Source organism: Acanthochromis polyacanthus, chromosome 19, assembly GCF_021347895.1.
Source record: "Acanthochromis polyacanthus isolate Apoly-LR-REF ecotype Palm Island chromosome 19, KAUST_Apoly_ChrSc, whole genome shotgun sequence".
In the NCBI taxonomy this organism is placed as follows: Eukaryota; Metazoa; Chordata; class Actinopteri; family Pomacentridae; genus Acanthochromis; species Acanthochromis polyacanthus.
The window spans coordinates 12,576,702-12,594,670 of record NC_067131.1 but is presented as its reverse complement, the minus strand read 5'-3'; the positions used below and the strand labels follow the sequence as shown (position 1 = coordinate 12,594,670).

At 39.8% G+C, this 17,969-nt stretch overlaps 1 protein-coding gene across 1 annotated transcript in view; it reads right to left on the bottom strand.

Moving 5' to 3' along the window:
• Positions 1–17,969, bottom strand: part of ngfrb (nerve growth factor receptor b) — a 43,447-nt gene that overhangs the window by 5,257 nt on the left and 20,221 nt on the right. Inside the window, exons 4-5 of the mRNA XM_022200438.2 lie at positions 7,424–7,673; positions 5,261–5,421 (exon numbers count right to left, since the gene is read on the bottom strand). Of these exons, the coding sequence (XP_022056130.1) occupies positions 5,261–5,421; positions 7,424–7,673 (411 nt within the window). The remainder of the gene's footprint in view (positions 1–5,260; positions 5,422–7,423; positions 7,674–17,969) is intronic.

Here is a 17,969-nt window from a genome sequence, read left to right as displayed (position 1 = left end):
AAAGTAAAAAGCATACATTTATATGACATAAAGGTGCTATGATTCAAGGTTTTCACCTTGGATGTCTCAAAAACTGATAAATGTCTTGTTTTATCTGTTGTAGTGCTCTGAGGTTCATTACTGAAGCTTGTTTTAGGAATGTGCAACAGTGTAGGTTCGCCCTTTCTGTCAGTGAAGAGGGATTTTACTCTTTAGTATTTATTAATAAAGTCTGTACGAAAGCAACGATACATCTCAGATTGCTTCTGCAGTTAACACAAATTTATGGCTCCACTAGATCTCAGGAGTGTTTCATTCTTAATGAAGTCCTTTAAAGGTTCAGCTATTCTTAGATTAATAAACTGCAACAGGATCTGAAAATGGATTAAAAGGCTTCTGATTTTAAAGTTTCAACTGAATCCTCACCTGATTCAAACTACACATATTATGGACCCATTCCAATGAAGGGCAGCTCCTGAGGTTAACATGATTTCTATTTTTTTCCTGTTTAAATGTACACACGTGGACAAAATTGTTGGTACCCCTCAGTTAAAGAAGGAAAAACCCACAATTCTCACTGAAATCACTTGAAACTCACAAAAGTAACAATAAATAAAAATTTATTGAAAATTAAATAATCAAAAACAGCCATTACTTTTGAATTGTTGATTAACATAATTATTTAAAAAAACAAACTAATGAAACAGGCCTGGACAAAAATGATGGTACCTCTATAAAAGATTGAAAACTATTTGACCAGAGTGACATGATTAACTCAGGTGTGTCATTTAATTGACATCACAGGTGTTTCCAAACTCATAATCAGTCAGTCTGCCTATTTAAAGGGAGACAAGTAGTCACCCTGCTGTTTGGTGAAAAGGTGTGTACCACACTGAACATGGACAACAGAAAGCGAAGGAGAGAATTGTCCCAGGACATCCGAAAAAAAATTATAGACAAACATCTTAAAGGTAAAGGCTATAAGACCATCTCTAAACAGCTTGAAGTTCCTGTGACAACAGTGGCTCATATTATTCAGAAGTTCAAGACCCACGGGACAGTAGCCAACCTCCCTGGACGTGGCCGCAAGAGGAAAATTGATGACAAATTGAAGAGACGGATCGTTGGAATTGTATCCAAAGAGCCCAGAGCAACCTCCAAAGAAATTAAAGATGAACTCCAAGGCCAAGGTACATCAGTGTCAGATCGCACCATTTGTCGTTGTTTGAGCCAAAGTGGACTTCATGGGAGACGACCAAGGAGGACACCACTGCTGAAAAAAACTCATAAAAAAAGCGAGACTGGAATTTGCAAAAATGCATGTTGACAAGCCACAAAGCTTCTGGGAGAATGTCCTTTGGACAGAGGAGACCAAACTGGAGCTTTTTGGTAAGGCACATCAACTCTATGTTCATAGACTCAAAAACCAAGCACACGAAGAAAAGAACACTGTCCCTACGGTGAAACATGGAGGAGGCTCAGTAATGTTTTGGGGCTGCTTTGCTGCATCTGGCACAGGGTGTCTTGAAAGTGTGCAAGGTACGATGAAATCTGAAGACTATCAAGGCATTCTGGAGAGAAATGTGCTGCCTAGTGTCAGAAAGCTTGGTCTCAGTCGCAGGTCATGGGTCTTCCAACAGGACAACGATCCAAAACACACAGCCAAAAACACCCAAGAATGGCTGAGAGAAAAGCGTTGGACTATTCTAAAGTGGCCTTCTATGAGCCCAGATCTGAATCCCATTGAACATATGTGGAAGGAGCTGAAACATGCCATTTGGAGAAGACACCCATCAAACCTGAGACAACTGGAGCTGTTTGATCATGAGGACTGGGCCAAAATACCTGTTGACAGCTGCAGAACGCTCATTGACAAATACAGAAATCGTTTAATTGCAGTGATTGCCTCAAAAGGTTGTGCAACAAAATATTAAGTTATGGGTACCATCATTTTTGTCCAGCCCTATTTCATTAGTTTGTTTTTTTAAATAATTATGTTAATCAACAATTCAAAAGTGATGGCTGATTTTGATTATTTAATTTTCAATAAATTTTTATTTATTGTTACTTTTGTGAGTTTCAAGTGATTTCAGTGAGAATTGTGGGTTTTTCCTTCTTTAACTGAGGGGTACCAACAATTTTGTCCACGTGTGTATGTATTGCTGCTTCTGTCTCGGTTCTGATCCATTTATGACTTTATTCTTACATATATTGTTGTGGTTTAGGAATTAAAAGTCAGCTTGGATTGATTTAAGTATGTTGGGTTTAGATGTATAAACTACGGGCAAAAAAACTACAATTTTATCCTCATGTCTTGTGCACGGTTATTGCATTTGTTGTTAAATGGATGATTTCGATAAACAGAACTAATTTCTCCATCAGAAGTCATACATGCAATTACACTAAACCTTATCCAAATTTACACTCAACAAAAATATAAATGCAACACTTTTGTTTTTGCTCCCATTTTTTTATGAGATGAACTCAAAGATCTAAAACTTTTTCCACATTCACAATGTTACCATTTCTCTCAAATATTGCTCACAAATCGGTCTAAATCTGTGATAGTGAGCACTTCTCCTTTGCTGAGATAATCCATCCCACCTCACAGGTGTGGCATATCAAGATGCTGATTAGACACCATGATTAGTGCTCAGGTGTGCCTTTGACTGCCCACAATAAAAGGCCACTCTGAAAGGTGCAGTTTTGTTTTATTTGGTGGGTGTCCACTCCTCTTCAGTGGCTGTGGGAAGTTGCTGGATATTGGCGGGAACTGGTACACGCTGTCATATACGCCGATCCAGAGCATCCCAAACATGCTCAATGGGTGACATGTCCGGTGAGTATGCTGGCCATCCTTGCAACATGGGGCCATGCATTATCCTGCTGCAACATGAGGTGATGTTCTTGGATGTATGGCACAACAATGGGCCTCAGGATCTCGTCACGGTATCTCTGTGCATTCAAAATGCCGTCAATAAAATGCACCTGTGTTCTTCGTCCATAACAGACGCCTGCCCATACCATAACCCCACCGCCACCATGGGCCACTCCATCCACAGCATCAGAAAACCGCTCACCCACATGTCGCCACACATGCTGTCTGCCATCTGCCCTGAACAGTGTAAACCGGGATTCATCCGTGAAGAGAACACCTCTCCAACGTTCCAGACGCCATCAAATGTGAGCATTTGCCCACTCAAGTCGGTTACGACGACGAACTGGAGTCAGGTCGAGACCCCGACGAGGACGATGAGCATGCAGATGAGCTTCCCTGAGACAGTTTTCGTACAGTTTGTGCAGAAATTCTTTGCTTATGCAAACCGATTGTTTCAGCAGCTGCCCGGGTGGTTGGTCTCAGACGATCTTGGCAGGGGTGAAAGTAGTTTTAAATTCTTGCCGGAACTATTAGTAATAGTTCCGGACCGTTCTGGCTTACTTTCACCCCATTCCGTCGATGCTAACCATTGTAAATCCTGTTGAAAGTTTTTCAGCCAATCACAAGAACGTGTGGAATTTCACGTGTAATTTATTGCTCGTCCCAGTGCAATAAATCAAGCGCACCTATTTGCTATTGGCTGCTACTGGCCATAACAATCGCTGTGTTACGGAAGTAGACACGCATGCGCACTCACGTACTGCTGAGTGAACTCCGGTCGATATCTATGGATAGCAGGCAGGCCGGGCGGCATACCGGCGTACCCATAGATACCGGTGGAAGAGCGGCGTACCCAATGACGTATATATAGAGCCACTGGGCGTACCGCCAGCAGATCTTTTCCCGGAACTGTGTTCCGCCACCAGATCTTTTGCCGGTACGCAGTTCCGGACCATTCCGGCTTACTTTCACCCCTGGATCTTGGAGGTGAACATGTTGGATGTGGAGGTCCTGGGCTGGTGTGGTTACACGTAGTTTGTGGTAGTGAGGCTGGTTGGATGTACTGCCAAATTCTCTGAAACGCCTTTGGAGACGGCTTATGGTAGAGAAATGAACATTCAATACACCAGCAACAGCTCTGGTTGACATTCCTGCTGTCAGCATGCCAATTGCACGCTCCCTCAAATCTTGCCACATCTGTGGCATTGTGCTGTGTGATAAAACTGCACCTTTCAGAGTGGCTTTTTATTGTGGGCAGTCTAAGGCACACCTGTGCACTAATCATGGTGTCTAATCAGCATCTTGATATGGCACACCTGTGAGGTGGGATGGATTATCTCAGCAAAGGAGAAGTGCTCACTATCACAGATTTAGACAGATTTGTGAACAATATTTGAGAGAAATGGTGATATTGTGTATGTGGAAAAAGTTTTAGATCTTTGAGTTCATTCATAAAAAATGGGAGCAAAAACAAAAGTGTTGCATTTATATTTTTGTTGAGTGTAGATTTTTAAAAAATAAATGACTGACTTGATTCATATAAAAGAATATTTTGAGAAATCCCCCATATTGTACACACATTTTAACTGCTCTATGACAGACTAATGACTCCTGAGCTTTGCAATTGGCTAAAAATACTTTTAAAAATGAAGTGATAAAATTGTATAACTGTTTGTTTTTAGAAGCACTGGGCAGCTGCTTTGCAAGAGAAACAATGATTTCTGTTGCTGACCAGTTCCATTAAAACATCATTATAGAAAATCCAAGTGAAAGAGCCTTCTTCAGCGGCATTGTCTGTCTGCAGTCAACAGCATCATCTGTTTTATCATTGCCGCTTTAGGATTACAGACCTAGAGACAGTAAAAAGACTTTTTTTCCTGTTTGCACAACTTTGTTTCATGTGTTGTTTTACGTGTTTTTAAAAGTCCTGAATTCTTTAAAACTGGTTTGTCGGGAAAGGACTGGAAACTAGCAGGAGCACGTGGTGCTGTCAAGAAAACAAACACCGTAGGCTCTGTCAGTGTTGTAATCCTTGTTTGCTGATTTGCTACAGTAAGTTTGAAAGGTCATAGTCAAGGTGGAGCCGATGAAGCCAGGAGGCAGCTCATTCCTGAGGGGGAATGCTCTTCTTTTGACTGACACGGTGGGACAGTTCAGGGTTCAGCTTGTCGGTTGCGTACATTCATAGAGACCTAAAATCAGGTTTGCTATCCATCAGGCTTATTGGTGGATTAGAAGAATTTCATTACTGGAGGAATTCAGCACAAGACAAATGCTGACTTTTGTGCTGCTTGCACGCAGTTGAAGCATAATAGCTTGATAAATGAGGGTTATTGTGTTTCTATTGTTACTGGAGCAGCGTCTGTGCAGGTGTATTGTGGGTGTTGTGTGTGTCGGTGTTACCTGTTTGTGCCTGAGTCTGGCCCTGCTGCTCCTGTAGACTCTGACTGTCCACAGAAATACCGCTGTCGCTGTGCAGCTTCTCCCCCTCAGGAGATGGAGTCTGGTTCTGGTTGGCCGTGCAGTTGTTGGCTCCTTGCTTGTTCTGCTTACAGCTATTCCACCTGAGCAAGAATTAACAGAAAAATAAGACAAAAAAGTTGCAAAATTCATCACTAATTAGCAGTATTGTAAATACATAGAATAATGCTTAAGTTTAGTTAAAGAACAAGTGTGTAGGATTTCAGCGGATCTATTCTTCCATTGACTTTCGGTATGTTTCTAAAGTTGTGTTACTGGAGTTAGCAGCCACTGTAGGTTCTCTCACCCCACACAGAAAGGGAGCTTTGATTCAGTTTTGCTAAGTCACCATTAAATGCTTTTCAGTCTGACTCATTGGATGTGGACTTTGGGTATAAGTGTGACATTTCCTTTGTTCTTTTTACACAGCTATTTCTTTACCTTTTGCTCTCTACACTATCAAAATCCAACAGCCTCTGAACTTGTAATGTACACTGAAAATGTCAATTTTTGCCAAAGATTTGGACCATGCAAAAATGTGACCCTGCTTGCTTTTTATCTGTGAATTTGACATTTAAATGACAGCCCGTTCCAGCAAATGTTTCCCCAAAACAAATCCCCATCACTCTTTTTACATGGGGCACTGTTGCTGTATCCTGGACTTAACACTGCCCACAATTATTGTGATTAGTTTAGAGAAATACAAACAAGTCATTTCCTGTCTTTCTCTGGTGGTTTTACCAGAGAAACCATGCACTAAAGGGGCTCAGTTTTCACACAGCACATGTCTGTAGTGTAGCAATAAGTAAGTTAATAAAAGTAAACTGTGCATTTAACATTTCTGTGCACCCATGCCGCTAAAGAGAAGATCAACTTAGGAAAAAAAAAAAGCGTCCTTGGAATTAAGCCACACAATCATGAATACTGAATAGGTGTATAACTTTTTAAAGAGCTGTGGTTGGGTGTTCTGCCAAGAACAGATGAGCAACCCACAATATAGGGCCCTGACGCCAGCTTTACAAGAACATTAGACAATCGATATGGTAATGAAAATAGGGTGAATTTGTCAGACTTTCCTGAGGATGTTAATAAGGACGGTCTGAAGAGCAGCCTTTTAACCAGCTGGTCAAAGTGCTGATTCAGTGTTTGGCCTTGGATCTGTCTTGAAGCCATCATGTTTGAATATATAAACTTGGCTTGCTATCCAACACAGTGGAATGAACATACTGTACATTCAATATTTAGCGAGCGAGTACACGGACCATATTGTGACCCAGGACAGCAGTGCACTCTCAGGAAAGCAGCAGATGATTTCATTAAATATGAAACTGTGGAGATTCAGAATCTGATTAGTTGTCCGTATGTACTTCTAATGAGCTGAATTTCACAGTCTAAGTTTTGATGTATGGTTTGTTCCTTAGACTAATGGTTGTCAAATAGCACAGGGGTATAAATGGGGTCTATAGCTAAATTTCAGTGGTTGCAAGATGAGAAAATAAAATATGCATTTCAATTACACAAATTATTTGTAGTCTTTTTCTCTAATTTCATTTTTCCCCAAATAAAACAAGATATTTAATCTGTCCTTTAACTATCCACAACAAGTTGATATAAAAAAAAGAGGTCTCAAACCAAAATCTGATCTTTCATCCGCCTGGAGACAATTAAATTTCCTATTTCAAACAACATTTTTTGTTTCAGTCAGTGTAATTTCCCATATATAATTTATTAATTACCATGCCTAAATTATTCATCCTACTTGGAATATTTACCCCTTTAATTGCTTTTCAATATTGAATCATGGTCAATTTACAAATTGACAAATTCACAAAAAAAAAAAGATTCTTTAATGTTAAGCTGATTTCTACAAAGTAACACAGAAAGCTGCAATTCTTTAGACCAGAGCTGAATAAAACCAAACTTTCTTTAAAAATATCTTTTAACCTGAAACATATAACTTTTAAAAAAAATAAACCTTTGGAGAAACTATCATGTCAAAAGTTAGGGCTTTTGACCTAAAATCCATCAGCATGTTATTAGGTGTCACAAAGCATCATTTATGTGCTTTAAAGTTTGCTTCCTACTTCATGTCTTTTCTGTTCTCACCTCTTGAAGATTATGAAAGCCACAAAACCAACGACGACGGCTGCCAGGATGGAGCAGTAGATGGGGATGAGTTTATCGTTCAGACCCTGGTAGAGCCGCTCCTGGGAGTCACCGTCACCATCACCGTCACCGTCAGGGGTCATTGTAGGGCTGTCTGTAGGGATGTCTATTGGAGGGTCGTCCACCGTGGCATCGTCATAGGGGCTCATGGAGGGTCCAGTAACCGGGGGAATCCCTGAGGGGTAAGTAACTGTGAAGGACAATCAGCCATGGAGAGAAAATCTTTAAGTTTCAAGAATATGTGAAAACAAAGCAGCATTGCAATAAGAGGGGTTAGATAAACTTAATGTTTTTTTCCACTTGAGGTAAATACAACATCTGAAACAGTTTTATGATTTAAGCAAATAATTGCCCATTTCCAGACCCAGCAGACATTAAGCACTCTAACCATGTCTACCCAATAGTCACTTTCCTTTTAGCTCAACCAACTACTGAACTGCCTGCTGAGGCAATGACACAAAAAAGAGTTGCCAGAATGCATCAAACCAGGAAAGTAGCTGAAGGAGAAGAAAAAAACGCTGTTTAGGTGAAAAAAACTGGAGAAACAGATGATAACTTTCCATGCTTTTGTCAAGCAGAACACTCAGATTTGCATCTTCAGTCTGTGGAGACACTCTTTAAAATGGAGCATTGGTTACTTTTTTGAGTAAATTACAGGAATTTAGTTAGTTTTAAATGTGAACTCACAACATAACTGACTTTAAAGTGTTAACTTATTACCGAATCTCATGTCTTCAATACTGTTTGTGATATTCATGGACAGGATCTCAAGGCACAGTCCAGGCGAGAATGGTCTATAGTTTGGTAACCTCATTTCTGCTGTTTCCTGATGGTTCTGTGGCCGGAATAAAAGCCTGAATTTCCAAGTCGAAGCCATTGTTCTTTGCCGGAAACCAGTGGATTGCTCCCTCTGGATTGAAGGTGAGTTGCAGCCCCAGACGAAATAGTTTAAGTATGTTGGGATCTTGTTCATGCGTGACAGGAAAATGGAGCATGAGATGGACAAATGGGCTGGAGCAGCATCAGCAATAATGAAGGCATTTGTTCCAATCCTCACGTGCAGCCACTGACCCTCGGAAGTTAATAAAACAATGAGGTTGCAGATACAGCCAGCCGAAAATGTGTCCTGTTAGGATGGCTGGGCTCAATGTTGGACAAAGGGTAAGGAGATCGGACATCTGGAGGGAGTTTGGAGTGGAGCTGTTGCTCCTTCACATTTAGAAAAGCCAGCTGAGGTGGTTTGGGCATCTGATTAGGATTCCTCATGGGTACTTTGAAGGTATTTTACTGGGAGGAAACCCCAGGGTAGACCCAGACCTTTATGGCCTGGGAAAACCTTGGGATCTCCTGGGACGAACTGGAAAACACGGTCAGGAGAGGTTCTGTAGTACTCTGCTTAGCCTGCTGCCACTGTGACCTAACCCCGATAAATGTAAGAAAATAAATAACCAAGAAATCTAATACAATCAACAAATTGCAGAAGTCTGAGAAACTCCAGACTCAAGGTTGCCTCTCCATTTGTGGTTTCAGATGGAGAGACATCCTTTTCTTCAGGATATTTCTAGTTTGGAGATATGATTAGAAAATGGTTTCCAAATGTGAAAATGGCCACAAATATGACAAGAAAGACAGAGGGATCATATGTCTCCAAGCTCCTATTACTTGTTTTTTTTAGCTTCTATCCACCAAATCAAGTGTAATCATAAATGCTTGTCATGCTGACAAGTCCAACAAGCACCCACACACACATTACATCCCACATACGCTCGGTCATTTCACCTCCTCCCCAGGGAGCCATTAACCAGGGTAAGAACAGGTTTGTCCATCCAGTTCTGCCCACAGTCCTCCCACCATTAGCAGACATGTTCGTTCCTCACCGCGGATGTGGAAACCTATCCTCGCCTGTCACTTACTTACAGTTACTCACATCACTGACAGGAAATCACCCTGTTGGGCTCTAAATACCTCAGGAGAGCCGCTGAGTGCAAAGCGGCCATTTTTTTCACTAATGAGGCGAAAACATTTTTAATGAGATCTTATTTAGATGGATGCTCAAAGCTGTCGTGGGAGTTTTAGCTAGAGCAGTTTTCAGGATGTGATGAGTACTTAATGGCAACACCAATTTACTGAACATCCTGTCAACTTGTTGTTGCTACGTCTGTCATTCGTAATCCTTCACCTGTAAGGCCACTGATTTGTTTCATTACCTTCTCTAAGGATGACATTAGTGTCACAATAACCTGAAGTAGACCAGGAAACGTGTTGCCCTGCAGGAATGTCGAATTCACTTTGCCAGTTTTGCTTGGCATGTGACAGATGGCTAATAAATTTGTTCCGTGCACAGTGTCCGCTAAGTGTTGAGTACTCAGAACTGTCACAGATTCCTGTTTGTCTTCCTGCTACTTTGTTAGCATTGGTTGTTAGCCAGCTTTAAATTTTTGACTGCCAGATCACTGAGCTGCATCCTGCACGGTTCAGTGAGCCACGTGGTGCTGTTGAGAAACCTCCAGGTTATTTCAGCTCACTCATGCACAGCAAAACCCTATTTACAAAAGGTGAAAGCTAAAGCCACAATGTTCCCTGTCTTTACACCTTCTCTCTCCTACATGTACTGTCAGAGTCAAATATATATATACATATACAGCTGCTTATAAGTTTACACACCCCGGCAAAATTTGTGAAATATGGTCATTTTTTTCCCCTTTAAAATATATGTCTGATCATGGAAAAACTTTTCTTTCTTTTTGGGTTAGTGGTCAGACAAAGCTATTCATTGTCACGCAACTGTATTAAGATTAGTGGCTCAGAGTCACTTTAACTGCTAATTAATGATAGTATTTTGTTAGATCATTCTTATATATCAGTAATAATACTTTTTTCAAATTGCTGCAAATAGGAGAAAAGAAGACAAGATAGACTTGGCCAGTAAAGTGATTTTGATGACCCCACAGGGTATTCGCCTTACGACATGACACACAGACAGATTTTTTAAGTCATAGTGGCATTAGTGTCGCATTTTTACTTACTGTAGCTTAAATTTTTTTTGACTGCAATATAGTCGATTATCTCTGTGAAAATGGCACAACTATGACTAGGAGTAGACTAGGAGTCTACTCTGCAAACACAGCCTGCAGGTCAGCCCAGTTTAGCTGAAAAGAACTGGAATTTTTGTTAGGTGACTGGTGGTCACAGCTGAGTGAGTCATAGTTTCACAGTTACACTGGGGAGCAGAGAATATTTAATTTTTACAGAATTTTGTTACTGCCAGTGGTTTATTTTTGGCATTTTTAAAAAAAAAATCTGACATATTGAATAATTTTGAGCTTATATTTGATGACATTTTGTGGCAGAACTGCATATCACAAATGAATAGTTCAGGTTCTTGTTCTGATAAAGGTGGAATTTTGGTAATTTTTTAAAAGATAAGATTTTGGGGGTTCAGAGAGTTAATAATAACCCATCCATGATTTTTAATAAAAAAGAAAGATGCATTACACAAAAAAGCAACATGTCTACTGCATCAGTTTTGATGCTTTTTAAAATGTCTATTGTGTGTTTGACAATGCGTGCCACGCTAAACTGGTGGATACTATTTACAGTATATAGTCAATGTATTTATCTTTGGGTGAAGTGTCGAAGAAACAGATTACAGACAAACAGGCTTGAGATGAATCGCTAGAACATATCAAGTTGCTTCCTGCCCTCTTCAATACTATGTAGACAAACATAGATACACAGACCACATCCACACCACCGCCATCATCGCCATCACCACCATGGCCGGTCTGTCTCTCCCCTGCTATCTTTTACCCTCCAACACACACAAATGAAATCAGACCCCATCCATTGACAGAGATCCTCTTTGTTCAGCACAAACGTCCCCTCCTCATCTTTTCTCTTCAGCCTTCAATCCGCTCCCCATTTTACCTCTGGCTACGCTTTTACTCCCTCCTGTGAGGCATTTCCTTTTCTGTCAGTCACCTGTATGGTCATTTGTAATGCACTTCTTTCTCCCATTTTGTCTTTTTGACCTCCCTTTTTCACATAATATCGATGTTGTCAAATCTGCTTGGTTAAATCTTTAATCGTTTTAGCTCATTATCCATCTATCTCATCCATCCATCATTCCTTTCACTCTTTATATCCCCACACCATTACTTTGCTCTCCTTCCCTCCCTCTCTTCATACGATCAGCAATTACAAACTGGCCCTGAGTGCTTCTACTGAACCACTAGCTCGGCCTTGTATGGAGGATGGTCTGGCTTCAGAGATGAGTGACCTTCTCCTGCTGAGCTCAGCTTGTTTCCAGCACTCAGTGGTTACTGGACCAGTGCCCTCAGTCCACAGAATAAAAACGAGACATCTTAATGATCAACACGGCAACAGCTTCCTTAGATTGTAAACATGGATGGTTGTTTACTTGTATTTTAAAGAAAAACATGAGAAATTATATACATCGACCTGATGGCTAACACAAAGCCGTACATTTTAAGAATTTTAAGCAGAAACTATTCACAAGAAAGTAGAGATGCAACCCAACGACTAAAACAACTGCTCACACTGCCAGGATAAAATTTTCATGGGAAATACAGATGTGCTGTTTTATCACATCGATTTTGCAAATTCAATGCAATAAACCATATATAGAAATCTAACTTTGAGCTAACAAGAAACATGCTATGAAAGATACACTGAAATTCATTCAGTCATAAAATGCCCAAAATCGGCTTGAACACTGAAAATGTCAATATTAAAAAAAAAGATAAACATTGTGATGCAACTCATTATTATTATTTCAAGCATCAAATTTGGAATGTGACTGTTGATCTTTTGAAACCGAAAAAGACCGCTTAGCAATGGATCTGACTGAAAACAATCTAGTAGTGACTCTCAATCACAAGGTAACCACACCCTGAAGCATACCCTGCTTTATCATCTATTTCATTCTAAATTGGGCAATAGTGAACATCTTGCCATATGAAAGGAGACTTGAAACTAGCGATTGAGACTAACAACTCATCAGGAAAATCTATATTGCAGTAACAAATCAAGTGAGAAGTAGAGTCATTTTCCCAAAGACTTCTATACGATCAGACTTCTTTTTGCAGCTAGAAGAGTCGCCCTCTACTGGACATTAGAAAGAATGCAAGTTTCCATCACTCCTACATTCAATTTTTAGACCTGGAAAGCCAGCTTTATAGACAGTCTGATTTACTGTAACATCTAAGTCCACTGAAAACCATTATTAACCACATTTATGGTTTGTTTTCAGATGACCAATCACAGCCTCTTTTGTAGACGATTCTCCCACAACACATGAAACCTTAAATCAAGAGTTCTTTTAAAGAAAAAACACTTAGCAATAGACAATGATAATTTGAATATTTCATGAGAGCAGGAAGAGAAGTAACTGACTTCATTTGCTTTTCCTTCTAGTGTTCACTTGTTTTTGTATATCACGAGTGCTAACGTTCATCCTGCTTATCGAATGACTTATCAAAATAAAATACTTCCTGATTCCAACACTGAAATAGAACACACACATTACATCTGGAGGCACTGTGTCGAATGTTATTGGTGTTGCTCTCGAATATTTGGAATATTGGAATATTTCAAGCTTGTCATTAAAATCATAAAAAATGAAAGATGTGGAGCTGTCAAAATTGCAGGTTTAGTCAGGAGCAACTCCTGTCACCAGAACATCCATTATATTTATTGTTTTGCATTATCGGCTTGTTGGAGAAATTACTGGAATTTTCCTCTTGGCTTTGTCAGATAATGATTAACTTGTGACAGGAAACCAGAGCGCACGTGTGCTGACTAACACAAAGTGAGTAATTATATAGCAAGAGCTGGTGCCCCTGCATGAGTGTACACAGTGGGACTGTGTGAGTAAACTGTGTTCAAAGTGTTGAGCGCTGCTGTGTGTGTGTGAGGTTCTCTGAAGCAGCCACACCTGAGCTGAACTCGTCATTCCAGCCACCTGCAAACAGGTGTTGCTGCTGTTTCAACACCGTATACTTTAAAGATTTAAACACACAGGGAAAGGAGAAGCTTGTTTTTTTGATTTATCACGTGTCATGAAACCAGAAAACAGCTGCAGCCACTGCCAGCTCGTGCCCACCCAAGAAAACCTGGAATGCCTACAGCAGTGAGAGACATTTTTAGTTTATTCCTTATCGTAACCCTCGTGTTATTCTGTGGGTCAAAATTGACCCGGGTTAAAGTGTGAAAATGTGGGGAAAAAAATATTTTCACAGTGTAAGCTTCAAAAATTTGGGAAATCTTTGAACATTTTTTGGTGGAAAAAGGAAATGTTAAATATATTTCTTAAGAACATTCACAAAAAAATCAACCAAAATCCAGCGAAATTCACTGCAACTTTTGCTCAAATCTGCACCGTTCAGAGTGGCCTTTTATTGTGGGCAGTCTAAGGCACACCTGTGCACTAATCATGGTGTCTAATCAGCATCTTGATATGGCACACCTGTGAGGTGGGATAAATTATCTCAGCAAAGGAGAAGTGCTCACTATCACAGATTTAGACAGATTTGTGAACAATATTTGAGAGAAATGGTGATATTGTGTATGTGCAAAATGTTTTAGATCTTGGAGTTCATCTCATAAAAAATGGGAGCAAAAACAAAAGTGTTGCGTTTATATTTTTGTTGAGTGTATGTAATCACTCTAGATATTTTTAGGATTTTTTTTGGAAGATTTTTACTAATTTTTCGAAAATATTGACAAGAATTTTCTTGCCAAATTTGGGGGATTTTTGTAAAAGAAAACTTTTAAGAAATGATTGGAATTTTCTTCCTGATGGTTTTGAAGATTTTCAGAAATGTGGGAAATATTTTTGCTGAAATTTTGGATTTTTTTCAGACAAGAAAACAATATTTTTTGGTGCCCATAAATGAGGACAACAGGAGGGTTAATTATGCTCCGTTACAACAAGCACAAATGAAGGGATTAATGTCAAACATCGGTGAACGCTGTTGCTTTTTTTTTTTTAATCTATTTTATGCATTTGTGATTTCCCTTGTTAAACCACTTTCTTATACTTTTCTCCTTGAGTCCCCCCTGCCTCAGTTCCTACCTTACATGAACCATCTCAATTTTCTGCCCACGTGCTTCAGACACACCCCTAAATGTGTATGAATGTGTATGTGAAGTTATACAGACTGCATGTGTGTGTGTGTCTTTTCTGCGGCAGAATGTGATCAGCACTCGTAGAGGTCAACCAGAGAAACCAGAGAGTGCAGAGGAGTAACTCCATCGCTTTTATCGACCGGGCCACATTCTCAGCATCTGCTCCCTCTCTCCGCTCTCTCCGGCTTTCTCCATCTCTTTCTGTTCTGCAGCTCTCCATTCGCCTCCACTGCTCTTATTGTCATTTACTTTTCTGCTGTACAATTTGTACAGTTGCAATTGTTGCATTTTTTATGCACCAGTTTCCCATAACAGACCTTTAATGAACAATGTGTTTCTTGTAACTATCGATTCTCGAACGCTTTATAGATCAGCTACAAACCCTCAATAACAACATGTTTTTGGAAGCATTATTAAGCACTTCAGTGGCCATCAGTTGACTTGACCACAAGTTTAACACTGTGAACCCTAAAATCCATTTGCAAGTTTGAAAGGTATGTTATCTCCAAAAAATGTCAAAGTTACACCATTTATCAAAAATAAATGGATTTCCATCTTTCCAGCAGTCCTTGAACTCATCATTTGCCACATGACTAAGCTTAAAATTATGATATCATCAAAATCTTGTTCTTCTACATGTCTCATTTAAAAGAATTGCCGAAAATGAAATGTTTGCTCTAACCACATTCTGTAAAAAGCAAAAAAAATAAAAATAAAAAATCTGTGCTCCTCAGAACCAGTGTGAAGTAATTAGTGACTCAGCTGCAAGCAACAGTTATGTCACTAAAATTCAGAATGTTTCAGTTGAACTGCGGGCTGTTTTCACTTGCAAATATACAAGTAGAAACACATCAAAAATTTAAGTAGAAAAACATCTATGTCATGTGGAGCCAACTTTTCTCCAAGGTTGGTTACAGCACTGGATGCTTGAAAAAATATTGTACATGTTGATTCCGGTTTGTTTGTTTTTTTGTACAAAAATCAAACAAAAAAATTTATTTTTGTTCTTCCTTTGTTAATGACTTATGTCATACTGCACAGAGGACATTTTTTAAAATTGTCCTCTCTCCTTCCAGCAATGGTTGTGCTGTTTCTAGAGGCGTCTGACTTTAAATTGCAGTGTCAGGAGCAAGAAACGTCTACAAACTGCTTATGACTTTAGGGAACAAGATAGTAGTACAAACTTTGCTTGAACTTAAATGTGCAACTGTGCACTTGTTTTCCCTCGTCAGATGTATTTTTTTTTCTTTTTCTTTTTTTCTTTTCTCATTCAAATAGACACAAGTAAATGTGAAAATTAAATCAATTAATATAGGCTAAATAATAAAGTCAGGTTGTACAGTTTAAACTGTTGAGTAGTCTATTAGGATTACCATAACTTATCAGAAAGCATAGAAAGAAGCAGCTCTGTATGACGTGTTTGCATTTGTACAAAGTTTATGCCATCCACTAAACATTAAATCCTAAATTCCTAAGTCTTACGAGTAAAACAAAATTGAAAACAATGAAACACATAGTATAGACAACCATTAAAATGTCTTTCACTATGACACAAATAATTCATTTTCACTTTGAGGGAAATAATGCAATAAATGAGCCCCACAAAATTCCATTTCTGCCGTAGTGCAGTAATTCAGTTCAGGGCAGCCATGATAGATTCAAAGATAACATCACTGAGAAAGAGGCCTGACTTTGCAAAGACACAATTCCCCAACACATACCGTAAATCTTCACGAGGGCAAAACCTCAACTGCCCGAGCAGAACTCTTGGCAGTGAATAGACGGCACGAGCGAAAGCGCAAGTGTTGTGGTCACCCTTGCCACCGGAATCGCTTGCTCATGCCAAAGCACCTCTGAAATTTTCCCCCGGAATGTCGGGGGGCAAATTCCTAAAGGGACGGCAGGCGACTTCAGGAGGCCAAGACACTGTCGACTTTAAAACTTCCTTAATGGCTACAATGCTGGTACTGTGTGGAGCAGGGAGCAAACGGGTTAAAGAGAGAAGGTCAGTTGTGGTCATGCAGCTCGACTCAGTTGAGATATAAGTCAGTAGATGTGACGGGACCGAGCCTTAGCCACACAATGAGTGACTGTGCAACACAAAGACAGTGAATTGTTAATCAGGCTGGAGTTGGGGATTCTTCGCAGCTATTGATGTGGATTGCGTTCCCACTTTGGACATAGGAAGTCAGGAATGTCGATGGCATTTTGTCCTTTATCTTTTTCCCCATTTGTCTCCCACTCTTTATCTGTTTGTCAAATGCTTTTGGCATCGATCGAGCCCCTCCCACGCAGCAGGATTGTACAATCATAGCTTAACATTGATACTAGGCCCAGCTAGCCTGTCAAGCTTTGATTTTCCCCATGAATTAAAGAGTTTGGCATGCGCTCCTCAAGAAAATTGATATATAAAGGAAGGTAGTGTCTTTTCTCATCTGTCAAAATTGCAAGAGTTAAAGTCAACTTTTGAAATAAGGTGTAAAACCTGACTTACTTCTAAAGCCAAGGACAATTCCATACGTTGTGGAGTTACTGGTTATGTAACTTCCCACTGTGCTGAATGAAGGCTACTATCTAGCAGCTCTGCCTTGCTCTTTATTGGGTTTAGAGAAGTTTGCACTTCAGCAACCCCACTTAAACACATTATTTGTTCAGTCCTTTTTTATTATAATGTGAAACATGCTGTTTGCATATTTAAATACCAAAACATTAGTTTAATGTCTGCTGGCTTGTACAATATGTGAGCTATGCATTCAGAAAGAGTCATGAACAGCATCATCTACATTTTTCTGTCTGACTTATAATAGTAAGACTTTTTCCCTTGGATATGCAGCAAAAACCTAAATCTTTCATGATATATAGCAATCAAAGTGTACATTTAAGAGTCCCTTTACAAGCTTCTGGTCCTAAAATCAAGATGACCTCCAGTTTATACAGAAACATATAGAGCTGGATACAGCTTATTAAATCTGTCAGAATCTGCAGTTTTATGAAGCAAAACCGATGGTCAAACGGTCAACTGCACACAAGCTGTAGACATAAACTGGGAAATAAAAGTCCCCTCGCCTCATTGATTCCCATCCTCCATTTATTGCTCCTTCAGTCCCTCCACACTTCCCCTTCCTGTCTTCCTCTCTGGTGTGACCCTGAGTGCTAGTGCTGGTTAACCGGTCTTGCTTTCTGATTTCTGGAGGGCAACTTATTGATTGTTAAGGTCAACCAAACTCAGGAAGGAAACAGCTCCCTCCTCCTACTCTCCTCAGTAACCAAATGAACTTGGTCCAATCACTTTCTCCTTCTGTTTTCTTGTTTCTCTCTACTAGAACCACCCAGCCTT